Genomic DNA, 27,329 nt, shown 5'->3' on the forward strand with positions numbered 1-27,329 from the left:
GAAGAAGGCGAGAGTTCTACGCCAAAATCCTTTCCTCACCCCCCCACCCGAGTACGTGGGGAAGCAATTTTAGTACAAGGCAGTCGTTTTTACTAAGGGTAAGGAAATAAAATTTTACATATGGGGTTTTTTTTCCCTGGGAAGGCAAATGAAAGATGTAACTGGCCATTACTACATCAGTGAGGAAAACGCTCAAAAACCAGCATTTCGTTCAGTGGTTTATTTTCTCTAGCACACGGCAATACAATAATAGCTACAGCAACCATACATGCACCAAAAAAGTTTTTTAAATAAAAACACATTTCATTAAAACATCTTTTTGTTTCTTGCTTGTGGCAAACAGAATAACCCGGTTTCCCCCCCCCAAGTTTTAATTATGCTGGTCTCACTAAAGGCCGCAGGAGAGCCATCAATACCATTTTAACCTTGAATGTATTTTATATAAACATAATTGAGCTGCGTTCCCACAACACGTTTGGCATCGCTCCGGGGGCCCTGGCCACAAAGGAGCAGAGAAACCCTACCGGCACCTGACCCCCACAGGCCGGGCAGGTGAGAATTTCCACACCTCTGTTTTGACTCTCGCTGCACATAGTAACTACACATGACACCTTTTCTGTACAAATACAGGCCAAAACCATTAAAAGAACGTTACACCCGCCCCCCCACTTTGATTCCAGCATTGTTTGCCTATTCTGTTTACCCGCATCTAGCGCAGGCACTGAATAAGGCAGCTGTAACGGCATATAAAATTAAGGTCTGTACCATAATTAAGGTACAGACTGATACACAAAACAGACGCTTCCATTTATCAGCCGGAATAGCCAGGCACGTTACAAACTGCTGCAGAAAAATACATGCATAAAAATAAAGAGCTGCTGAGAGGCTCTGCCCTATCAGTTTACCAAACCGTGAGTATTTTCAACACGAGCACATCGCAACAGATGCAGATTCTACTTTATAAGGCTGACAAAGAAAAAAACCCAAAACTTTTGTCATCTTGCTAGTACAAACCTACAGCAGGTTTCAGTCTATAGTCTTCTCAATTACTAGCTTGGACAGTAATTGAGTAATTTGGACCTCTCTCCATCAAAGATTAAAGAGCACTGAATGGGTGGGATATGCTTGTGTCTAGCTTATCAAGCCACTTCTGCCCACATGCTCTAAAGGCAATTTATTTTTCACATTGTTACATTAGCAATGTGTTTTGATATGCAGATATTTTGATGTCAGCTGACTACATCGAAAGCCAGCCAAGAACCCCCTGGAAACACTGACTGACATTTGGAGATTTATCTCCATCATTTAGTCACTGATCTTAAAATCTCTTGGGCAACACTAGGCTACATGCCTGCTTCCTGTAGTATGTCCTGCACATGGACAAGAGAAGTCTAGCTGAAGTAGCAGCTATTAAGGTTGTAGGCTAACAGAAAACACTAGTAAAAAATGCAAAGTGAACTGAGCTCATCCAAGTCTGAAATACCTCATGACCAAAGAGCAGGAACATGCCCGATTTCTCTAACAGCTGAGGGTGTGGGACAGAAGGCAAAAGACCCATGGGCTAAAGCACGCTGAATTTATGGTGGTTTACCAGACCACCCAAGGCCCTACAAAACCCACTAGGATGCGGTGAGGTTGCATCTCAGACACCGCATTTCAGCAGAACAGAGCTGTGATGAGAGGTTTGGAGGGAAGGAAGGGAGAAGTCTTACTGATGTTTTTACCCAGAGACGCATCTTGCTCGTGAGGAGCAGTACAGGAGCACAAACTGAGGCACATCAGCTCTGTTGGTGACCAGCACCATTACCCTAGCAAAGGCAAGACTCATTTAGACAGGTCAGGGTCAAATCAGACCACTGCAAAGGGTGACACATTTGACTGCAATAAAGAGACATGAGGAAGATACCTCCAGAGGAAAAATAGCCACTTTTTGAGAGATCTGGAATGAGGTGGGACTGCCAAGACAGAAGGTCAGTATAGGAAAATGCAGTAGTCAAGGCATGAAAAATTCTGTCTTGACAGATGCTTCTAGTCGAAGTCCAGAGGCTTAATCAAAATGCAGTAGCATAGAATAAAAGACACACAAAATGTAAAGTGCTTGATGAAGGGAGGGAATGCACCTGTATTTTGTCAGTGTTCCTGTTAGAGATAAAGCTACTCTGGTGCTGGGCTTTCTAGTGATGGAAAGTTAAGTTGGGGGCGAGGAAAATGAGTGCTTCCAAGAGAGCAGCCTGTTCTTCTCTCCAAACAACTGCTCACCAAGCAAAGAGATACCAGCTGCATGTATGAACCTGTGTAAGACCCCACCACAGCTTAGTGCTCCCCTCAGGACGCAGTAGCAGAGCTGAAGGAAGTATGCCTTCCTCTACCCCGACTTCAAAGGAGGCAAGGAAGAGGATTTCATCACTGTGGGCAGAAGATTAAATCTCAATCTTCTTAACCTGAGGAAAGACTGAAGGAGGAAGAGCAGCTAATATTCCACTGGCTGCAGAAACTCCTGCGATCCCCATTTCTTAACTAGTAAAAAAACCCCCAAACCCCTCAATTCATTCCAAACATTATTTCTGATGTGACAGAGTAGTTTTGGCTTTCATTGCATGACAGACTGACATATGCCAGACTGTTTTAACCTGTCAGACATGGTATTACCAAACACTTCCTCTTTGTTCAAGGTTTTTTTTCATTCAGCTGATGATTTGAAGCAGTGGTAAAGTTGAATCAGAAATAAGTTTTAATTGTTATATTTCTGGGATTTTTAAAGCTAGCATAATTCTGTTACTTATTCACTATATAAAAGTTGTCTAACGTTCACCCTCCCTGCAAACACAGAATTTATTTTGCCATTGTCTTTTTCAACCTTCTTCTTCCTTCAGTTACTTTCAGGGTGGTTAAAATATTAAGACTGTAAGCTCAAACTACATACTTACGTATACACTTATAATTATCCTTAACATGCTGCTTCCCTATATATGCTGTCAAAGAAATTTTGCTATTTTGGATTTCTCAGCTTTAGTTGTTGCAAAGAATATAACAGTTTTGCAAGCACAGGTTTGTGTGCAATCACACTGAACTAGAAGTAGTCAGCTCTCCCACTCAGCTCATTTCCCAAAAATAAATCAACACTTTACTAAGGAAGCTGTTGTAGTAAGTGACTATTTGTCTCAGCCTGTAGCCCTCCTCCCCTTGATATCAAACAGACTTTAATACACCTTGGCCATTTCAGGCAGCGTAAATGGGATATAGCACTACTTTAAAAGTCTTTTTGATAGAATTCACGTATATTAGAGCTAGAGCTACGCTTTTACAATTTAATAGCTGTACTTTTGTTGCCCATTTGAGAAATTGGTAAAGAGCAGCTTGCATCAGAAGGGATGGAACAGGTAAAATGTTTGGTGCAAACACCTAAAACAGGACTTCACAAGAATTTGGAGTTGAAACCAACTGGAATAAGACAAAGAATCCACGCTCTGTTCAGAGAACCACCGCAAAAAAGATGGAGTGGACTCATCTGCCACTCCGTGTAAACTAGGTGGATGCAGAAAAGATGAGTTTCTACCAATATAAACACATGCTACCCATTACATGTCTTTTTCTTGTTTTACACTGCTCACTGTGCTTCGTATCCACTAGTTTTGATTGTGCTAAAATAAAAAACACTGTCATTTTATTTCTTTAAACCAACAAAACCATTTAAGTAAAAAAATGTTACATATAATTACATACAGTAAATAAATTTACTAAAAAAAACCCTAACCCCCAGACAATACTCCTTTAATAGATTTGGTAGTTTCACCAAAGTACAACTTTCCACAGTACCATATGCAATGCTAAATCCTAAGTGGGGGAAAAACCCCACAAACCTTACAGTGTTCATTTCCATCAGAGGGAGAAGGGAGGGAGGGACACACCACCAATAAAAACACCAATAAAAATATCTAGCCTATATCAAACGTACCTCTCCATTAGGGAATTTAATAGAAAAAACCTACCGCTTACAATTTAACACCAAGCTCTCTTCCTGGCAACCAGGATTACAGGTTTATGCTGAATACAATCTTATGTTCAAATACAGAGATAAGCAGCATTATCCCAAAACCCAACAGAATCCCAGCGTTCTGTAACAGGAAGTATCCCCAGCGGCTACATCCATGATCACTGGCATCATTATGGAGCATTTCAGGTACCTAAACAAACAAGGAACTGTTAAATGCCTTCAAAATAAATACTTGCTTCAAACCCAGTTCTTCAGCCGTGAGGTAGCTGAGTCTTAGTCCTCTAGTTTTTCCTGTTGACTGCATTAATACTACTCCTTGAATTAGGTGTCACTCAACATGAACAACATTATCAGAGTCTACTTTCATATTTAGAGATAAAGAGAATCTGTAATGTTCTAATTACTGTTTTCATGCTAGTTACACTGATGTCTTAAGCCAGCCATTTACTCAGGATATGATTATTTACCAACTGATTTAACGAAGCCACACCAAGAATTTTATTCTTAAGATAGTTCAGCTTTCACAAACATCCACCAAATACTTTGTACGTCTATACAAACATACTTCTCAGGTACAGTATAGGTTTTAATACAATTCTGTCTTCAACCCAAGAAGCAGTAATGATTTAATGCAAAAGCCGAAGCACGTTTGGTGGTGCTGATAGCATGCAACTTGCAGCCATACTGGTTATCTGTTCTACTAGCCACTGCCAGAAGCAAATTTTTTACTCTACTTCTGCTGTTAACTGCCTCTGTTTAACACCACTAAGGGAGAAACAGTCTCTGATCCTACAGTAATCTAAATACAAGCAATCTTCCACCAGAACATTTAACTGAGCACTTACGCTGCATACTCATCAGAACCTACAAGTGCAGAAAAAGTTAATTGAGGGAGAAAAGATGGAAGAATTTAGTTTGAGATTAAAATATAATTAGCATTAATTCTTAAACTATGTTATATAAAATTAAGTAGGTCTAGCCACTTACCATATCCACAAGAGCCACATACATGAACAAGCCTGCAGTAAGTGCAAATATCCACATGGAAACATTGTCTGCATAATGACCGATAAGAATCCCAGTCGCCATTCCAAGATAGGCCAGCATAGCTGACAGAGCATTATAAAGCACAGCTTGCTTGACAGTCATACCGGCTTTTAGAAGTACAGCGAAATCTCCTACAACAGGGAGAAAACAAAAAGTTTTCATCCTCGGGTAACTATTACAGTATTCATGAGTTCTCCTCTTACTTACAAGATTACTAAGCTATTTTTATGCTATCATCTGCCTTATTTTTTTCCTTCATGAAACCAGAAGTCACTGGGGGGACAGAAAATTAAAAATCACACATGAAGAACAACACAGCAGCAAACACTAAGTTTATAACCTTAAAGTCTTGGGATTTTTGGAAGAAGCAGCTTTTAGTGCAGTTTGCATTTAAACCAACACTGTAAAATACTGCAGTACCTGATATGCATGAGCATTCTAAAGAAGTTTCTAAGTAAAATATTCCCATTTAATTGCACAAAGCAACGGTGATGATTCCATTTATTATCCTGTAACTGCTCTTTGCATTTTAAGTCTAGATGTTTTATAGAGTTAGAAATAATTTCTTTATTAATTTCTGTTAAGTGATCCTTAACGTCTTATTTTTACTTGAAGGAATGACAAGCTACCAGCCAAAAACAGGTTTTCCATAATTCAGAATAGAATTTTTTTTTGCTTAGATAAATTAGATCTAAACCAGAGTAAAATAAAATAAGCTTATTATTTGGAAATAAAATGGATTCTATATAAAAACGTAAGTTATCTCCAGTTAAAGTAAACAAAAGCAGTCTTCAAAGCTGAGTTGAGTAATTTGTTACAATAGCTTTTCCCACAAGATACTGCAATTAAGATGAACGGGTATGTTACAAACATTGTTTAGCATTAACAAAATGATCCAATTTTATCCCCAGCTAACTTCAGCTAGTCCCATTTGTTTCAGTATCCCTATGCCACTTCATATCCTCTGTTAAAGAAGGTATTTCTATCAAGTTTTCTGTGCTGATTAAAGATTTAATTTTTAAAAGATTTTTCTTGCTTCCAAAACCAACAGAACACTTGAATCTAAAATTATCAGATTCATAACATGAATTTTGTATATTTGTACTACCAACATCTAGTACATGTAATTAATAGAAGTTCCACGATTCCAGTGGAATTTATATTAAGATTAACAAGGCTCAATTCCTCCCATGTCATAAGACCAGGTACATTTTCTCCAGAGTAATGTATTTCTGTATAACATTATTGTACAGACAGATAAATATATCAAACTGTTTAATAAATGGTTTGATGTATACACATACTGGTTTACAAGCTCCATTAAATGAAAAGGAACGTTCTACTTTCTAGGGAATTAAACCTTAAAAAAGTGCAAGTAAACTGTTCTTTCCTCGTTCTATACACCACGTATGAACATGGCCATGACAACTAAGAAATACCAGTTGCATATTCAAAATGATTCGACAATTGGAAGGATCAGCTTCATTCCGAGTTAAACTAAGCAGCTACGTCCTGTTCTCATGAGCTGCCGTGCAAAAGGGCCAAATACAAAACTTACAGTGTAAGACACGTGCATTCCCATGAGAAATTATGGTCATGAATTTAAATCACTTGAGCTTGAAAGACAAACTATTTCTAGGAAAGATTTCTAAGTAGTTCCAAGCTTAATTTAGAGCTACAGCAGTTCTTTGCAAGACTTAATGAAAAAGCAGCAAATGTTATGTGGAAAGGCATTTGACTAATTGTGACCTTCTTTTAACAGCACAAACACAAGAATAAAATTAAACAGAGATGTGAGAAAAGCAAGTTCTGACATGCATTCTCCTGCAATTCACAATTTATGTTGCTAAGGAGAATAAAAAAAACTACAACTGAACTATACATAACAAGTTTTAAGTAACTGCAAGAGATACCGAGTTTTAAACAAAGTAGCTGAAATATTTAGATTTTTAAAAGGAAGATTAATTCAATTAAGAAATAAAACCGTCTTTAAATAAGTTAAAAGTATTCTTGAGTAGACAATCTGACACAGATCAAGTTTTCTGATCACATTTTACCGTGCCACAGAATAAAATAATTCTCTAAAGTGCACCTGTAAGTACCTGTATCTGCAGCATATGGAAGTATTGGTGTCTTACCTAGCTCATGAGGTAATTCATGGCAAAATACAGCCACAGAAGTGCTTAAACCACTAGATAACCCTTCAGTAAAGGCTGCTCCTATGAAGAGACAGGAAAAAACAAACATTACCGTGCATTCAGACATCAAGTGCAGAAGCATTGTTGCATATGCTTGTGTCAGATTAGGACATACTAGTTTCACTCAAACTTTTCTTATGCTTGTGGAAGCATTTAAACTTTAAGTGAACAGCTGTTGTTTATGATTCCTAAGATTCAAAATCAGAAGCAACATAGAATCCTTGAATTAGTTAAAGCAAACGAAATTTCACCATCTTATTTCTGAACTAAGACAATACCTTTCAACAACACAACCCTCCCCAAAAAATGTAGTAAATGGAAATACTGTCAGAAAAGACACTTTTTAAAAAAGATAAAAAGGGAAGAAGGCAGCTCAACTGCCTCCGGGAGTCAGGCACTGGAAAAAGGGAAGTCAATTCAACAGTAAGACAGGCTATATAGTCACGTGAAGACAGCAGTGAAAGATATGTGCAAGCTGCCTAGAATTCACAAAGTGACCTAAGATAAAAAGGGAAGAAGGCAGCTCAACTGCCTCCGGGAGTCAGGCACTGGAAAAAGGGAAGTCAATTCAACAGTAAGACAGGCTATATAGTCACGTGAAGACAGCAGTGAAAGATATGTGCAAGCTGCCTAGAATTCACAAAGTGACCCAAGTGGAGGAAAAAAACCCACAAAAACCCCTTAAACTAGTCCACCAGTCCTCATCTTTGTTTTCTCCACGCCTTCTGTTGCTTGCTATTTTTCTTATTTGACAGCAGCTCAGGAGGAAGCAGCACACAGCAGGGCTGAAGAGCTGAACCACAGCTCACACACAGCACAGGAGGTCCCCGGTTGCACAGAGAGCCCCACCGAGGGGTGCAGCAGAACCACGTCCGGCTTCCTCTTCAGCTGCTACCAGGAGCATGCCAGCAAACAACATGCTGCCAATAAGCAGTCAAAGAGGCACAAGACCCTGTCACAGCAGTTGGCACGCAAGGGACCCAGGAGTACTGCTCACAGAGGAAGAGCTACAATGGCTATGAGACCACGGGAGACAATCCCCTTTCTCCACTGGCATCGCCACCCCCAGTACTCCATCAGCCTCTACCCAGATGTAACCCCTGAGAGGAACAACATTATCAGAGTCTACTTTCATATTTAGAGATAAAGAGAATCTGTAATGTTCTAATTACTGTTTTCATGCTAGTTACACTGATGTCTTAAGCCAGCCATTTACTCAGGATATGATTATTTACCAACTGATTTAACGAAGCCACACCAAGAATTTTATTCTTAAGATAGTTCAGCTTTCACAAACATCCACCAAATACTTTGTACGTCTATACAAACATACTTCTCAGGTACAGTATAGGTTTTAATACAATTCTGTCTTCAACCCAAGAAGCAGTAATGATTTAATGCAAAAGCCGAAGCACGTTTGGTGGTGCTGATAGCATGCAACTTGCAGCCGTACTGGTTATCTGTTCTACTAGCCACTGCCAGAAGCAAATTTTTTACTCTACTTCTGCTGTTAACTGCCTCTGTTTAACACCACTAAGGGAGAAACAGTCTCTGATCCTACAGTAATCTAAATACAAGCAATCTTCCACCAGAACATTTAACTGAGCACTTACGCTGCATACTCATCAGAACCTACAAGTGCAGAAAAAGTTAATTGAGGGAGAAAAGATGGAAGAATTTAGTTTGAGATTAAAATATAATTAGCATTAATTCTTAAACTATGTTATATAAAATTAAGTAGGTCTAGCCACTTACCATATCCACAAGAGCCACATACATGAACAAGCCTGCAGTAAGTGCAAATATCCACATGGAAACATTGTCTGCATAATGACCGATAAGAATCCCAGTCGCCATTCCAAGATAGGCCAGCATAGCTGACAGAGCATTATAAAGCACAGCTTGCTTGACAGTCATACCGGCTTTTAGAAGTACAGCGAAATCTCCTACAACAGGGAGAAAACAAAAAGTTTTCATCCTCGGGTAACTATTACAGTATTCATGAGTTCTCCTCTTACTTACAAGATTACTAAGCTATTTTTATGCTATCATCTGCCTTATTTTTTTCCTTCATGAAACCAGAAGTCACTGGGGGGACAGAAAATTAAAAATCACACATGAAGAACAACACAGCAGCAAACACTAAGTTTATAACCTTAAAGTCTTGGGATTTTTGGAAGAAGCAGCTTTTAGTGCAGTTTGCATTTAAACCAACACTGTAAAATACTGCAGTACCTGATATGCATGAGCATTCTAAAGAAGTTTCTAAGTAAAATATTCCCATTTAATTGCACAAAGCAACGGTGATGATTCCATTTATTATCCTGTAACTGCTCTTTGTACTTTAAGTCTAGATGTTTTATAGAGTTAGAAATAATTTCTTTATTAATTTCTGTTAAGTGATCCTTAACGTCTTATTTTTACTTGAAGGAATGACAAGCTACCAGCCAAAAACAGGTTTTCCATAATTCAGAATAGAATTTTTTTTTGCTTAGATAAATTAGATCTAAACCAGAGTAAAATAATATAAGCTTATTATTTGGAAATAAAATGGATTCTATATAAAAACGTAAGTTATCTCCAGTTAAAGTAAACAAAAGCAGTCTTCAAAGCTGAGTTGAGTAATTTGTTACAATAGCTTTTCCCACAAGATACTGCAATTAAGATGAACGGGTATGTTACAAACATTGTTTAGCATTAACAAAATGATCCAATTTTATCCCCAGCTAACTTCAGCTAGTCCCATTTGTTTCAGTATCCCTATGCCACTTCATATCCTCTGTTAAAGAAGGTATTTCTATCAAGTTTTCTGTGCTGATTAAAGATTTAATTTTTAAAAGATTTTTCTTGCTTCCAAAACCAACAGAACACTTGAATCTAAAATTATCAGATTCATAACATGAATTTTGTATATTTGTACTACCAACATCTAGTACATGTAATTAATAGAAGTTCCACGATTCCAGTGGAATTTATATTAAGATTAACAAGGCTCAATTCCTCCCATGTCATAAGACCAGGTACATTTTCTCCAGAGTAATGTATTTCTGTATAACATTATTGTACAGACAGATAAATATATCAAACTGTTTAATAAATGGTTTGATGTATACACATACTGGTTTACAAGCTCCATTAAATGAAAAGGAACGTTCTACTTTCTAGGGAATTAAACCTTAAAAAAGTGCAAGTAAACTGTTCTTTCCTCGTTCTATACACCACGTATGAACATGGCCATGACAACTAAGAAATACCAGTTGCATATTCAAAATGATTCGACAATTGGAAGGATCAGCTTCATTCCGAGTTAAACTAAGCAGCTACGTCCTGTTCTCATGAGCTGCCGTGCAAAAGGGCCAAATACAAAACTTACAGTGTAAGACACGTGCATTCCCATGAGAAATTATGGTCATGAATTTAAATCACTTGAGCTTGAAAGACAAACTATTTCTAGGAAAGATTTCTAAGTAGTTCCAAGCTTAATTTAGAGCTACAGCAGTTCTTTGCAAGACTTAATGAAAAAGCAGCAAATGTTATGTGGAAAGGCATTTGACTAATTGTGACCTTCTTTTAACAGCACAAACACAAGAATAAAATTAAACAGAGATGTGAGAAAAGCAAGTTCTGACATGCATTCTCCTGCAATTCACAATTTATGTTGCTAAGGAGAATAAAAAAAACTACAACTGAACTATACATAACAAGTTTTAAGTAACTGCAAGAGATACTGAGTTTTAAACAAAGTAGCTGAAATATTTAGATTTTTAAAAGGAAGATTAATTCAATTAAGAAATAAAACCGTCTTTAAATAAGTTAAAAGTATTCTTGAGTAGACAATCTGACACAGATCAAGTTTTCTGATCACATTTTACCGTGCCACAGAATAAAATAATTCTCTAAAGTGCACCTGTAAGTACCTGTATCTGCAGCATATGGAAGTATTGGTGTCTTACCTAGCTCATGAGGTAATTCATGGCAAAATACAGCCACAGAAGTGCTTAAACCACTAGATAACCCTTCAGTAAAGGCTGCTCCTATGAAGAGACAGGAAAAAACAAACATTACCGTGCATTCAGACATCAAGTGCAGAAGCATTGTTGCATATGCTTGTGTCAGATTAGGACATACTAGTTTCACTCAAACTTTTCTTATGCTTGTGGAAGCATTTAAACTTTAAGTGAACAGCTGTTGTTTATGATTCCTAAGATTCAAAATCAGAAGCAACATAGAATCCTTGAATTAGTTAAAGCAAACGAAATTTCACCATCTTATTTCTGAACTAAGACAATACCTTTCAACAACACAACCCTCCCCAAAAAATGTAGTAAATGGAAATACTGTCAGAAAAGACACTTTTTAAAAAAGATAAAAAGGGAAGAAGGCAGCTCAACTGCCTCCGGGAGTCAGGCACTGGAAAAAGGGAAGTCAATTCAACAGTAAGACAGGCTATATAGTCACGTGAAGACAGCAGTGAAAGATATGTGCAAGCTGCCTAGAATTCACAAAGTGACCTATCACACTTCAAGTGGAGGAAAAAAACCCACAAAAACCCCTTAAACTAGTCCACCAGTCCTCATCTTTGTTTTCTCCACGCCTTCTGTTGCTTGCTATTTTTCTTATTTGACAGCAGCTCAGGAGGAAGCAGCACACAGCAGGGCTGAAGAGCTGAACCACAGCTCACACACAGCACAGGAGGTCCCCGGTTGCACAGAGAGCCCCACCGAGGGGTGCAGCAGAACCACGTCCGGCTTCCTCTTCAGCTGCTACCAGGAGCATGCCAGCAAACAACATGCTGCCAATAAGCAGTCAAAGAGGCACAAGACCCTGTCACAGCAGTTGGCACGCAAGGGACCCAGGAGTACTGCTCACAGAGGAAGAGCTACAATGGCTATGAGACCACGGGAGACAATCCCCTTTCTCCACTGGCATCGCCACCCCCAGTACTCCATCAGCCTCTACCCAGATGTAACCCCTGAGAGTGGACACTGCTATCCAGGTCTTCATCTGCAAGAAATGACCGATGCTCCTCCCTGCAGTGATAACAGCAGCAGCTTTACCTCTGGGATGCGTGCTGTGGCACCCAGTGAAGGAGATGCAAGAAGTAGCGAGCAGGCATCTTTGGACGAGGGATAATGAACAGGGGATTGAGAGGGTCCTTCAGAAGAGGTTCTACAGAGGCAAGAGCCCAAGCCCCTTCAGACTAAACAGGAAGGCAGGACCAAAGCAGCACTGAAATAGGAAACACGAACTCCCTGATGGGTAAAATTTGAAAATAGTGAAGCCTGGCAACAGGAAGAACCCTCCATCCCCACCTGCAGCTGCTAATCTGAAGAACATGGTCATGACCCTGGCAGCAGTGAGAGGATAAATGAGTTCTGCCTAGCCCAGAATATTCATTCAGCACATCAGATTAGTGCCAGCAATACAAAAAGAAAGGAAAAAGATTTTTAGCGATAGGAGATTCCCTCCCATGCAGGATAGAGGGCAGAGGCAGACCTGCCGACCAGAGCTACTGCCCAGGGAAGTCCATTGCTTGCCTGGAGCCTGCCTTGATGATGCTGTGAAGACACACCAAAGCTCGTTTGGCCTGTCATGGACAGATACAGACTGCCTAGAAAAGACAATACAAGTCATCTTTTTTTTTTTTTTCCTATCTACATAAAGGAGTTCCTTGACTGCACAGAGCTCCAGTATAAAACTACATACGAATGCAGTTCCTTGCGCCTATTAAGTCTCTTGGTCAAGATCAGAGTAACACTAGGAATATGGTTATAAACCACCTAACCAAGAAGAGGTGGTGGATAAGGCTACCTATGAATGACCACACAAGACATCACCATTCACATGAGAGTTTTCAGCCGTGAAGGTAACAGCACTGGGCACAGAACCCAGGATGTTCCTTAATTGTGTTGGCAATTGTTTCCCAATACAAAAGGCAAAAAAGTGCCCAGAAGAGGCGGCTGATTTGTAAAGCACGCTTAACAGAGTGCACAAACCAACTACCCTGTTTGTGCAGGAACACTAGGACTTCCAACAGAAGACATGCCCAGCTAAGCAGAGTGTGTCTTGATGAATTAAGACTCAAAAAGGAAGCACACAAGAAATAGAAACAAAGATTGGCAACAAGGAAGATAAAAGCAGTGGAACAAAAAGGAGGAAGACCAAAGCCCAGCTGGAGCTAAGACTAAGAAGACACCAAGGATAACGAGAAACAGTTGTACAGGAATGCTAGCTGAGAAGCAAAGTTCAGGAAAAATTTGGGTCTGTTGATGGATGGAGAAGGGAATCAAGCAGTAGACATACAAAGGCTGAAGCACCAGCACCGCCTTCATCTCAGTCTTCATAGACAAAGCCAGATCCCAAAACCATTCCAGAAAGAAAGGGACAGCAAACAGCAGTGAAGCAACAGCTTAGAGATACTTACTTAGAAAAAAATGGAAATGCTCAGATGCATTCCAAGATGGGACTCACCTAAGGGTGCTGACAGAGTTGACTGATATGACTGCAGGGCTGCAGCCTATCATCTATGGAAAGCCATGGCTACAGCAGGCCCCAGAGGAACTCTGGAAAAAGGGTAACTTATTCCCCTCTTTAAGAAAGGCAAAGAATAGGACTCGGAACAGTCAGCCTCACCTCAGCTCCTGGAAAGATCATGTTGAATATCCTCTTCAAATCCCTCTCCAAATGCTTGAGGAAATAACTGACTGTAGAGATGGCAACAGCAGTGAATATAACAGAACTTGACTTTAGTAGGATTACTGACACTATCTCCTAGAGCAGTCTTATCTGGGAGCAGAGGAAATATGGGCTTGACAGTTAGATGACTGCACATTGGTTGGACTGCTGGGCTAGCAGGGCTTGATGGCTGGCTAGTAACAAGTAGAATTCACCAGGACAAATACTGCGACCCATTTTCTTCAATATCTTCACTAATGATCTGGATGAAACAGACTGCACCATCAGCAAATTTGCAGATGACACTAAGTTGAGGGGCAGGGGGGAAAAAGTAAGGGCTGAGTTGACACATCAAGCACTAGAGCTTTGGACAAGACAGACCATGGAAAACTTGAAGACTACACCAACAGAAATCTTATGAAGTTCAAAGGGGAAAAGTGAGAAATTCTGCACAGGGGGCAGAATAACCTCATGCATTAGTACAAGGTAGGAACTGACTGGCTGAAATAGCAGCCTTCCCGAAAAGGACATGAGGATTAAGATGGGCAAGTTGAATATGAGCCAACAGCATGCTCTCATTGCAAGTACAGTGAACCACAAACTGCATAGTCTTAGGAGAAGCGAGGCCAGCAGTCTAAGTTCTCATCCCCCTCTGCTAAGCACTGGTGAGGCTGTTCCTGGGATTCTCTGTCCACTTTAGGGTGTCCCAGTTCAAGGTGGATATGAATACTGTCCAACAGAAGCTGACAAGATGATCAGAGGTCTACAGCATAAGGCCTAAAAGCTTGAAGAAGCTAGGTATATCTAACCTCCCTCTCCACCAGACTAAGGGGTGGTTTAACAGCAGCTTAAAAGTACCTTTAGTGCAGTCACAAATATGAAGAAGCTTAACTCTTCGAAGTAGTAACAGATGACACAACAGGGGGAGAGGCTGCAAATCACCATTAGGGAGCTTTGGGCTGGACATAAATAAAGCTTTCCTTACTAAGAGACAGTAGGTGCAACACTAGAAGAGGTCAGCCACAGACGTGGTGGAATCTCCCCATCTGTGGAGGTTTTCAAGGCTTGGCTGTGGAAAGCCATGACTCACCCAATCTAGTGTTCCCAAGAGCTGTTTCAAGCAGAGGGTTCAATTAGGTGACCTCTAGAGGTCACCCATTTCTATGACTCTGAATTGGACTTCACAACTAGAGATGCACAGTATGCAAGACAAAAGCTATTTTCACTTGAGCCCTCAGCAGGAGTGTTTTCCACTGCACTTTGAAACATTCAGTCATAGGAGTCTACACAGTAATTCATAGGTAAGTGACAGAGTTACTGCTACTTGACTAGCAAAAGAGGTTATTAGTAAACACTATCAATCTTTTCTAGGTATCAGTCCATTTCCCCCACCACCAAACATTGCTTTATATTTTTGGAGACAAGATTTTGAGATTTTGAGAGGACAGCTACAGTTACCTCTACTAAGACAGGAGAGTTCATCAGCATTTAATCAGGCTTCAGTTTCTGAGGAGACTAGATAAGCAGAGGAAGGCAGAAGGTAATTACCTTCTCCTATGCCTGCATCCTCAATAATCTACAAGTTCCTCTACATTACCGTCTCTATACAATGTTTTCCCAGTCTCACTTATTAGAGGAAAACTAAAAATACAAGAATCCATCTTAATCACACATGGTAAATCTTATTTTGGGACCACCAAGGCAAGCCAAACAAAACGTGACTGCTTTGCAAAGTACCTAGGTGGCTGATATGGCTGCATACTGTACAGATACATAGCAACCAAAGTACAAGCTTAAATAACAGGAATATCTATTTTTATTCTGCACTGCAAAAAACGATGTCTTGAAACATTGAGAAATTGAAGACTACATTAATATATCTGGTATTGTCCCCTCTCGAGAAGTTGATTTAATACTGTCATGGTATCTTAAAATACACTTTTAAGACATCACCTCTCTTGAAAAAGAGCTAAAAAAATATACACAAGATTAGTGTAAAAATAGTGTTCTGCATTTGAGTTTAGTTGAAGCTACACAGAAAAGTTCAAATCACAGAAGATCTTTTTGTACAAATTAGTCAGATGCAACTGTTCCATGCTTTAATAGAAAAAGCACTTTTAAATCTTATTCCTACATAATTAGCACAACAGATTTGAGGAAAAAAGTAACTGATGGAAGTTATCAATACCAAATCACATTAAATGAATGAACTTAAGTGAAGGGTTACTCTGGCTACAGGTAAAATACTATACAAGTAGTAGTGGTGTTTTCATATCAAACCAATGGTTTTTCTGTAATACTTTTGAGCACATCCAGAACTGAAGGAAACCCACATTTCCATTAGCCTGAACAAGCTAGGACTTCTAAAAGCTATTGCTCTCACTTGTTCAATAAGCCTTTATTAACTTTGCTCATACTTTTCCCTTCATAACTATAAAGTCATAGCTTCTTCCCAAATCTCCCTAATGCTAAGACATAATTGATTCTGTGTGTCATTTGTATGCAAATCCTCCTCCTTCAACCACATTTTCACTACTGATCTGCTCGGAAATTTACATTTCGTGCTTCAACTTTCATCAGAAGAGATTAAATCAGAATGTCTCTTTTCACATACTTTGAATCGACTGAATCTGAACAACTGCAAATACTGCTGTGAGAAAATAGTTATCATTGGGTTTTCTCCTCAAACAAGAATGAACTTGTTTTTGCAATAAAATTTACAGAAAGACTGGTACTGCTGAACTGACCCCAGTATGCTATACAAGCTGGAAATGAATCCAATACCTGTAAAGATTAGTCTTAAATACGAAAGTCAAGATTATGAAAAACAAGCATAAGAACTGAAGATTACTGATTTGACTTCATTTTCTATAACTTACTTTAACCTCTTAAATTTAAAATACCTGTAGTCTAGCTCTCCTTCTACAAAAAACAAGGGAGTTCCCAAACCTGACCTCCCAGTCAGAAGTCCAAAACATAATACTCAGTCTGTTATTTTTGTGATAAAGAAATATTTTCACTGGAGCATTGTCAAAAAAGACTGAACTGTAAAGTGTAAGGGAAAAATAGGGACATGAACAAATGTTTTAAGAGAGTGCAGCACACTGAGCATCTGAAGGAATCTAAGTGATATAACTCTTAATCAAAAAATCTGCATAAAGGCAACATATAGTGACTTTATTGGTATCTTCTCCTCCAATCATATTTGACAGGTAATAGCTACCTAATGTCCTATTAATTAATGCCCTACTCACACATTCCTAGGATACAAAAAGCAGCACAGACCTTCTCTGGAAGGCTAGTACAAGCACTAGGAAGAACTGCAATGCTGCTCTTCAGTGGATGGTAAGATCCGAGAATCTGGATGTGACAGGACTGCTATGCAAAAGTGTAAAATCACCTTAGAGAACACAATGCCTTGGGCCAAACTCATGGTTCAGTAAAAATGAATGCATGCCTACCTCCCACAGCACAAAAATCACACATGTATATTGCCTAATCCATTTGGGTAATCGTCAGGCTAAAGCAGATTGAAACCAGGATCCCATCTCCCTACCTACCAGTGCTCTGGGGAAACCTACGCATGCTGTGTAACCAGGGCCCAGTATAGTCAAAGCCAGATCTAAAAAAAATATACACAAGATTAGTGTAAAAATAGTGTTCTGCATTTGAGTTTAGTTGAAGCTACACAGAAAAGTTCAAATCACAGAAGATCTTTTTGTAGAAATTAGTCAGATGCAACTGTTCCATGCTTTAATAGAAAAAGAAGCACTTTTAAATCTTATTCCTACATAATTAGCACAACAGATTTGAGGAAAAAAGTAACTGATGGAAGTTATCAATACCAAATCACATTAAATGAATGAACTTAAGTGAAGGGTTACTCTGGCTACAGGTAAAATACTATACAAGTAGTAGTGGTGTTTTCATATCAAACCAATGGTTTTTCTATAATACTTTTGAGCACATCCAGAACTGAAGGAAACCCACATTTCCATTAGCCTGAACAAGCTAGGACTTCTAAAAGCTATTGCTCTCACTTGTTCAATAAGCCTTTATTAACTTTGCTCATACTTTTCCCTTCATAACTATAAAGTCATAGCTTCTTCCCAAATCTCCCTAATGCTAAGACATAATTGATTCTGTGTGTCATTTGTATGCAAATCCTCCTCCTTCAACCACATTTTCACTACTGATCTGCTCGGAAATTTACATTTCGTGCTTCAACTTTCATCAGAAGAGATTAAATCAGAATGTCTCTTTTCACATACTTTGAATCGACTGAATCTGAACAACTGCAAATACTGCTGTGAGAAAATAGTTATCATTGGGTTTTCTCCTCAAACAAGAATGAACTTGTTTTTGCAATAAAATTTACAGAAAGACTGGTACTGCTGAACTGACCCCAGTATGCTATACAAGCTGGAAATGAATCCAATACCTGTAAAGATTAGTCTTAAATACGAAAGTCAAGATTATGAAAAACTAGCATAAGAACTGAAGATTACTGATTTGACTTCATTTTCTATAACTTACTTTAACCTCTTAAATTTAAAATACCTGTAGTCTAGCTCTCCTTCTACAAAAAACAAGGGAGTTCCCAAACCTGACCTCCCAGTCAGAAGTCCAAAACATAATACTCAGTCTGTTATTTTTGTGATAAAGAAATATTTTCACTGGAGCATTGTCAAAAAAGACTGAACTGTAACATGTAAGGGAAAAATAGGGACATGAACAAAAAAAGGAGCAAAGAGATGAATGTTCTGTTTACGTGTAAAATAACTGTTCATACCGGTTTAAATTTAAAGAAAACCAAACAAAAAATGAACTATTACGCTCAACTTTAAGAACAAGATTTTGAGTAGCGTATGACCGGTGTTTAATAAAATTTTTTGAAATACTTTTCCAAGAAGAGAGACTGAGCCTGTTTTAAGACTGAGTGCAGCACACTGAGCATCTGAAGGAATCTAAGTGATATAGACACTCTTAATCAAAAAATCTGCATAAAGGCAACATATAGTGACTTTATTGGTATCTTCTCCATGAATCATATTTGACAGGTAATAGCTACCTAATGTCCTATTAATTAATGCCCTACTCACACATTCCTAGGATACAAAAAGCAGCACAGACCTTCTCTGGAAGGCTAGTACAAGCACTAGGAAGAACTGCAATGCTGCTCTTCAGTGGATGGTAAGATCCGAGAATCCTGGATGTGAAGGACTGCTATGCAAAAGTGTAAAATCACCTTAGAGAACACAATGCCTTGGGCCAAACTCATGGCAGTAAAAATGAATGCATGCCTACCTCCCACAGCACAAAAATCACACATGTATATTGCCTCTTCCATTTGGGTAATCTTCAGGCTAAAGCAGATTGAAACCAGGATCCCATCTCCCTACCTACCAGTGCTCTAGGGAAACCTACGCATGCTGTGTAACCAGGGCCCAGTATAGTCAAAGCCAGATATGCAAAGTATAGAACCTGACCTTGCTGCCTAACAAGTGAAGATGGAAGAGAAAGAAATAAGAAGCCAAGGATACCAGTGGCCTGACTGAAGTGGAAAAAGCACAGTTACTTTGTATGCGACCACACAAGTTTGTCTTAAAAAAAAAAGAAATAATTGCTAAGCACTTGCAGGCATTGAAATACAAAGTCAGTTCTAAGTCTTAAATATCGTTTTATAAGCCTAGCTTTAGTTTTGAAGAATGTTAGCTTTAACTGTGCTAAAAGTAGGAAATAAAGCAAAGTTTATAGATTTCCTGAAGAAACATAGCTGTAAGCACATAATTTCTGTTTCACTTGTCACTGATCTCCCCATTGTTAAACTGGAGATTTTTCTTATTCATTCAGAGCTCCTATCATATAGTTTAGGCTTCAAAGATCCACCACTAATTAGTTATGTTCCTAATAAAGAGATAAGTGACAGCAAGATGGCTTCGCTGTCTTCACATACAACAAAGCTACAGCGTCCAAGCTAACACTTACCAATTGCTAGGCCATCGCTAAAATTGTGTAGTCCATCTCCCATAATCACCATCCATGCCAGAGTTGCTATCCCCGCATCCTTCAGTTCTTCACGTGAGTAGCGCTGACTGTGACTGTGAGGATGATGGTTCTGATGATGATGGTGATGCAGAATATGATGGTAGTCATGGTGATGATGACTAAGGTGATCTGTCTGTCCTAAAGTATCGTGTAAGTGAGAATGACATTTGTTTCTACAGCCCCTGGACACATATTCATTGTCAGCCTCCTCTTGATGAGAATGAGCTATCATCACTTCTTCTTCTTCTTGTACAGTTGGCTGCTGAGAAATGAAGGGTGATGGATCTTGAGAGTCTGCCCCTAGGTAGCCTTCAGGCCCTGTTATAAAAACCCAGAGTATAATATTATACATTTTTAAAATGACGTAGGAAGCAAAGATACAATAGACAAGTTGAATAAGTGATGCAGTACAGAAGAAACTAGTAAGTCTAGAAGTTGAGACTGATACCCCAGCTTCTTGCACCCAGCTTCTTGCACCAGCATTATAGATATCCCCAAGGGTTTCCACAACTTGTTTTTCTTCAAATCAGATTTCTGAGATAATTTCCAATAGTTCAGAATAAGAAAAACTTTTAGTTTCTGTCCCCTACTACTGAAGCAGCCCCTACATTATGGCCACAAATGCCTCCTAAAGGTAAAAAAGCATGAAGGCTGTTAATTCAATTGCTTCAGAAAAACAAAGTATCTGGAAAGCATATGCCATTTATTCATCTTAGGGCTGAAGAATAAGAATGCAGAAGAGGGTTACATTATAGATAACTTTGGAAACTCCTTTATTTCATATAAATACAGGAGCTTAAGTTTGAATACCTGAAAAATAAACACTCAAAAATAAAGTAATCAATACAGACCATGAAATTTCCTCATATAAACATTAGTGGCACACTAAGGTTAGTTAAAATAACTAACTCCTAAAACGTGTTAAAATTCTTCCCCTGCAATTAAATGAACAAATACACTTTTTTTCCTGCATTACTGACAACTCTTTCATTAATAATAAAATTCTGAAAAACTGAACACCTCTTTTAACTGCAAGAGCTAACAAGTATCTAGTGAGGTGTGGTTTGGCTTACAACATGATCTTGGGGACACATGATCATTTGCAGTCCAAATACTTCAAGTAACCTCTAGGATTTTAGATTATCAACCTTATAAATAAATACTCAAAGTAACAAAATCCAGACCTAAGACCTACAGAAAGCTAAACAATGGATCACGCATATAGCATCTAACAGTCTAAAGAGCAGTGTAGAGCCACAACAGGTACAGCTGTATTTGCAACAGGCACAGCCAGAAGAGCTTCACAGAATGACGTCAACCTCTGCTGTTAAATCCAGAATTAAAAGGCTTAAGGTTTCAAAACTGTGAATTCACTACTTCCAACCTATCGATCCTTTTTAAAGGAAAGCAGCAAATAAAGCTAGTCCTCTACATATCAATACACAGACAGGTTTTGTTTTGAAAAGCATTCAAGTAGGTAGTGATCCAACCTACAGTAAGAAGCAGATCTATGAGCTGCCATCAATCAGGTATTTTTTAAACAGTGCTGCCACAAAATAACAACTGTGCAACGTAACTGAGACTTACGATCATCTGTATCTAACTTTTCTTCATTTGCTGAAAACTTCTTACTTTCTCCATCATCTTCATTTTTTTTCTTATTCCAAAAGAAAATACTGTAGTTATGAATATTTTACTTATTTTTCAGGATATACATGAGCAACATTACATTCACAACATTTATGCAGCCTGCACAGAAAGAGGACAACATGGAAGCCATATAAAGAGTGCAGAAGAGGAACATTAGAAACTCAGTTAAGTACAGTAAGACAACAAAGGTTCCTCAGGCTCCATAGGAGGGGAAAAAAAACAAAAAACTAAAACAAACCCACACACGTAAATACCCCACATTTTTGCATGAGGAATAAGCAGAGGGGTTCATCTGAGAAGCAAAACACATCAAATACCAGTATAATGTTTTTTCTAGCGTACTGGAAGAAAACCAAGTAAAATCTCTAATCACTGCTCACTGATGTCCGTATCACAACAATTTACGATCAGTGACTCAGTATCTAGAAGGGCATAATTAGTCAAACAGGAAATCTATTCCCAGAGGCTGAGAGAAGGACACAGAAAATACTTGCTTTGCTTGGAACTCTTCATGTCCTCTCTCGGCAAATATATTTAACTAGAGATAGGGAAAGCAATCCTGTCCCTCACAGTTAGTTTAACTTCAGTATAAACCACACCAACACAACCTCCTGTGACCAAAGTCAAAGAGCTTACATGGCATCTGCTCTGAGACTGCTGCCTTAATGACCAATTTAACAATAAAACTAAACAGGGATTATCAGTCATTACGGTAGCCTAGAAATTAGCTATTTTTAAGGTAATTAGTTAGTAGTTTACTAACTTTCTTCAAGTGAAGCTTAAGATACAGTAAAAGCTGGAGGTATCTTTTTTACTGAGTCAACTTTTACATCATTGTTTATTCCTGGCTACACTAGTCTTTAAAGAACTCAGTTACCAATAACTGGCAAGTTACCAACATTCATGACCTGCCAAAATTCAGTTATTTGCCTTCTACATAAACAGCATAGTAATCTGAAAGCTGTATTGCTCTTTTGTGGGGCAAGGGGGAGAGAAGGGAAAGAAACAAGGGGCTTGGCGGACTGTATTTCCAAATGGAACACTATCTAATGAAGTCACTTTCTACAGCATAGTTGGATGCTTATTTATGTAAGCACTTACTGCCACCCTTACCCATTTTGTGCAAGTGCTCCCCTCAACAGGAGTACAATAACTGTACGAGGCCATCTTATTTCATCCAGTATGAGAATTAAAATAATAATAAAAACAGTTCAGATAGTTATATAATCACCTTGAGATGTCAGAAGGAAGTCAATAATGAACAGTTAACTTCTTAAATCACTCTGTTAAAACAAAGGCTGCAACTGGATGTTTGCATATTAAACAATTCACTGTGGTGTCAAGCCTGTACTGTATGTCTGGTTAAGGAAATAGCTCAGAGCTCTTCCGTAACAGGACCACACAAAAAAGTTATCATGTAGTTTAAAAGTATACGTGTCACTAATATAAATGAAATTATAAACTAATCAAGTCAGCAATCACTATTAAATCCAGACAGATATACGATACTTATAAGAGTTTTTTTATAAGTGTATTCAGAAATGATCATGCAATACAATATAGCTTCAAAATAACAGTCTACCTTTTTCTTCTTGTCTTTAAACTGTTTTATTAAAGTGATCAAATGCTCCACTAGAAACATGAAATACAAGCCTCCAAGTGCTGTAAGTCCTTTCCATGTGGAATCCAGGTAAGCACTCTCCTCTATACTTTGAAAAACAAGATGTTTGAACATAGAGCCTTTGTTTTGTTCAGGCAGAGGTTTTTCGTGGTGATGGTGATGGTTTCCATGAGACTAAGGGGAAAACCAAATGGGGAAAGTCATTATATCCAAAAGAACTGATAACACAAGAAACAGAAAGTATTCTTCACATTCTTTTCCTCAAGTCTGGAGTCCAGACTTGACAATTTTCATGGGGTAAATGCTCTGGACACAAACTCAAACAATTGCAAAGAAACCTGTTGATAGGAAGAAACATTGCAAGGACTGAAAGTAGGCCTGGTGTTCACCCTCTCACTGAAGCTACATGCATACTGCTCAATACAGGATGTACAACTGCCCCCACAAAAAATCCTGACACCGTCAAGGAAACTGCATTTTAAGTAGTAGTCACAGCCAGCGTGCCAATTACTTTCCCATCTAAGGCAGCTCATAGACATCAAACACCTTTTTCTACAAGGAACTTAGCAGTAATTTCCTTCTTTAAAGGAAGTCTGACATTCTTTCCCTCCTCACTGGCTACTGATATGTTCAGAAACAAAAAACTTCTGGGACACCTCACCCACACGTTTACATTTACATAACCTCACATAGCAAATCCAAAATTAACTGAAAGGAGAAAGAACCCAATGAATTACAGGCAGGGCTCAGAAACCACTACAGGATCTGCAGTCCTTCTTATCCATCTTATCTGAAAGCTGGGACAAGTTACCTTTTTTTTTTGGGGGGGGTGGGGGGGGAAGGGGGGGGAAGGATTGTCTGTTTAAGAGCTTCAAGAAAGGTAGAAATTTAGCAATCATATTCCGATTTCACTGACTGTATTACATAACAGCAATATGTAACTCCAAAGTCTATCAAGTAATGTTTTCCCAGGACTTCAGAAATGCTTGATTCTGATCAAAAAATTACAATGGATAAGCAATCAACATACGTGGCTGATAACAGAAAACAGTGGATTATCTATTCTGCATTTAAAGTGTACAGTGAGCAATTTCCGCTATCTGTAAAGTTCATTAAACTGGAAAAAGAAAACAAAGAGGCAGCATTGCAATAAGTGACTAAAAACATTTATGCAAAATTCTTGCATGGAAGGAACAATAAGTGATTTGGCAGCATATATGACTAAGAACAGGAAATAGATTGAGGGATAATGGTGTGAAATTCTTACACTGTAAAGACTGTGAAATGAATAATACAGACAGTTCTAAACGGGAAACCTTTCCAGCAAATAATCTACCTTACAAGGCTGAGAAATGACTCACCACATAGGTATTAATAGGGATTAAAATTATCACTAAGAAGTACAGACAGGTGTCAAATTCTTTGTTTTGAGATAATGAATGAAACCGTAATTAATACTTACATGTGGAAGGAGATGTAAGAAAGCATCTCCACTCAAAGTCCCCACAGCCAATGCCACAAGAAAACTTAGAAGAAATTTGAAAAATACACGATTCATCAGCGGTACCAATATAACACCCAATAAGGAAAGAAAACTGATGACAGAGATGGATATAAAGCCACCAATCCAAGCTGGTAAAAAAAAAAGAAAAAAGTCAGAAGAATAAATAACAGTTGTATGAGATTTTGTTTGCTTAACATTCCTGTTATCAAACACTCCTGATCATTTGATTAATCAGATGTTAACAAATGGTAGGCCACAAAGATTTCTCTCTAGACATGGTGAAGCGCCAAAAGAAAATTACAAACTTCTTTCAACTTTGAAATATGTTTCTCAGATTTATAACCAACATAAATGGGTTTCCAGTAAGCTTTTATTCCATGTTACAAAAACAACCTACCTATTTGCAGAGAGTAACTTTTTGGAGGAGTTTCAGCTTTTTCACTAGTTGCATGGACTATGCAGTATTTGCCATCGATCTGATTAATAAGAGCTGGACAGAGGTAACTAAATTCTGTAGCAGTCAACAACACTTGAGTGCCTATTCCATGGGACTGCATCAGCTTTGATGCACTGGAGCACTGTGGAAAGACACGTGTCACGATTAACCAGAACCAAAAAAACATGATATATCTCAGGAGGACTGCACATCCCATTTTAACTGAAACGCAGTGGCACCACATGAAAACAACTATGTCAACAGTAATTAAAAACTGGTAACAAACCAATTGAGTAAGAACTGTACCTCCATCCCCCTTCTGGCCCAGAAAGCTAGTTTGGGAGTCCTGGTAGATGATGCATAATTATCACACATTCTCAGCACAAGGGGATCAGATGCTTTGCTGTGCAAACAGAAAAAGCCTAACACTTTTCACTCAGTTTTAGAGGCCATATAAGGAAGTAGTAACAAGGTTAAATACCTTTTTATAGAAGTGATTACTATGGAAAGTCTTGTACAGAACATGTTCTGCACACACTTCCTCCAGTAAAGAGTTCCCCACTGTACGACCTACAGTCTCACTGGGTTTAAGTAACAGTAGTACTTCTGCTCTGACTGTGCGGAACACAGTAACAGCTTGTGAATTCAGCACCTACGATCATATGCTACACAACACCCACTCTGAATTACCTGGCATGGCTGCATACATTAAGACCCCAGGGAGACTACTTGCCTTTTAAAGCCTTTAGTGGAAAAGGATCTGATTGTATAGGAAAACTGTCTACAACACAACTATAGACTTTATCAGCACTAATTTTTACTATTTTAAAGTAACAGATAACATTTTGCAACAACCTTTTTTACAGTTGGTCTCTACATACAATCTTAAAGAAGATGAGGAGGGAGGGAGTTGAAGGAGAAAGGTGCCAATTACTTCCCTGCAGTTCTACACTATCTGCCACAGGATTATCTAACACTTGTGAGGCAGCTTTGATAAGAATGACAGTATTTTAACTAGATTTTTTTACTTTCACCACATTATTAGGAAAACAAGACAGATTCTGACTTCAAGGCAGAACAGCAAGTTTTAAATTTGAAGTGTTTTTCATTTTTAGCAATATTTTAAAATAATATATAAATAATAAATACATAAAACCAAGTGTATGTTTGTACTTAACGTAAGTACATATTTAGGAAAAATTAAAACTAAAAATAACTGGATTGCATATATATTTTCCTCTGAGCCTGTGAACATAACACAACATTCCTTCAAAATGTTAAGTTTCAAGGAAAGTTGTTTGTTAAGAGTACTGTTACACCACAAAGCTTGTACCCAGTTAAATGATAAGCACCTGACAAATAAGCCATAACAACATTCCCGGTGGATCTGGATTCCCAAGATTACAACAGAGTCAGTCTCACCTCTTGGGTATTTTGGTTTTTCAGTTTAGAATACAGGTAACTTCCTCTTTCCGATTCCTTTGGAGAAGTACGAGATTCATTTGCTTTGCTGTTAGCAAGCCAGCTTGCATTGCTGCCACCTGTGACATTAACAGGATTAGAGCTGGTCAGACCTAAACGAGCAACCAGCTTGACTTCTCCAGGTTGCACATTCTGTAATTCAGAGTGGCCACCTACGGGAGCAGTGATGATAGATGCCGTTATCTCATTAACAGTGTTCTTGCCACGTACAAAGTTCTGCTGATGTTCTGCATTCTCTACTTTATGAGGTTCCTTTGAGTGACTGTTCCTGTGGTCTTTGTTAGCATCAGATTCATGGTTTGGACAAACAGTCTTCTCGGAGTTTTTACTCAACGAAACATGATTATGATGAAGGTGATGATCGTGGTCATGATCATGGTCTATCTTAATCCTTTTCATTTTATCTATACCTATGTTCTGGAGCAGTTTTCTAAACCCTTCAATCGACAGAGAGTTGTTTTCTCCGTAACGATGAAAAAGTTCTTGAAGGTGAAACTTCTGTATTAATCCTGCCAAGTCAATATTAATGCCAGCTGCCTTTTCCGGAAAAGTTCTCTCTGATGTATGCACAACAGTAGCTGTCTCCACTCCATGATGATAACTTTCACACAGCAGTATGGAAAACGACAGAAGGAAAGTGACCGATGCCATACTCTCCATTGCAGTTTCTTTTT

At 38.5% G+C, this 27,329-nt stretch overlaps 1 protein-coding gene across 1 annotated transcript; it reads right to left on the reverse strand.

Annotated features, from left to right (window-relative positions):
- Positions 1–2,662: 2,662 nt before the first annotated feature.
- Positions 2,663–27,329, reverse strand: SLC39A6 (solute carrier family 39 member 6). Its single transcript, XM_009276640.2, has 9 exons — positions 26,596–27,329; positions 25,135–25,315; positions 24,696–24,865; positions 23,195–23,407; positions 21,550–21,619; positions 19,903–20,280; positions 11,193–11,273; positions 8,995–9,185; positions 2,663–4,184 (listed from the first exon to the last, which is right to left on the reverse strand). The coding sequence occupies exons 1-9, from the start codon at positions 27,313–27,315 to the stop codon at positions 4,032–4,034; spliced, it is 2,157 nt and encodes a 718-aa protein (XP_009274915.1). The 5' UTR covers positions 27,316–27,329; the 3' UTR covers positions 2,663–4,031.

The sequence above is a fragment of the Aptenodytes forsteri genome, unplaced genomic scaffold (assembly GCF_000699145.1).
Source record: "Aptenodytes forsteri isolate BGI_AS27 unplaced genomic scaffold, ASM69914v1 Scaffold97, whole genome shotgun sequence".
Taxonomy (NCBI): Eukaryota; Metazoa; Chordata; class Aves; order Sphenisciformes; family Spheniscidae; genus Aptenodytes; species Aptenodytes forsteri.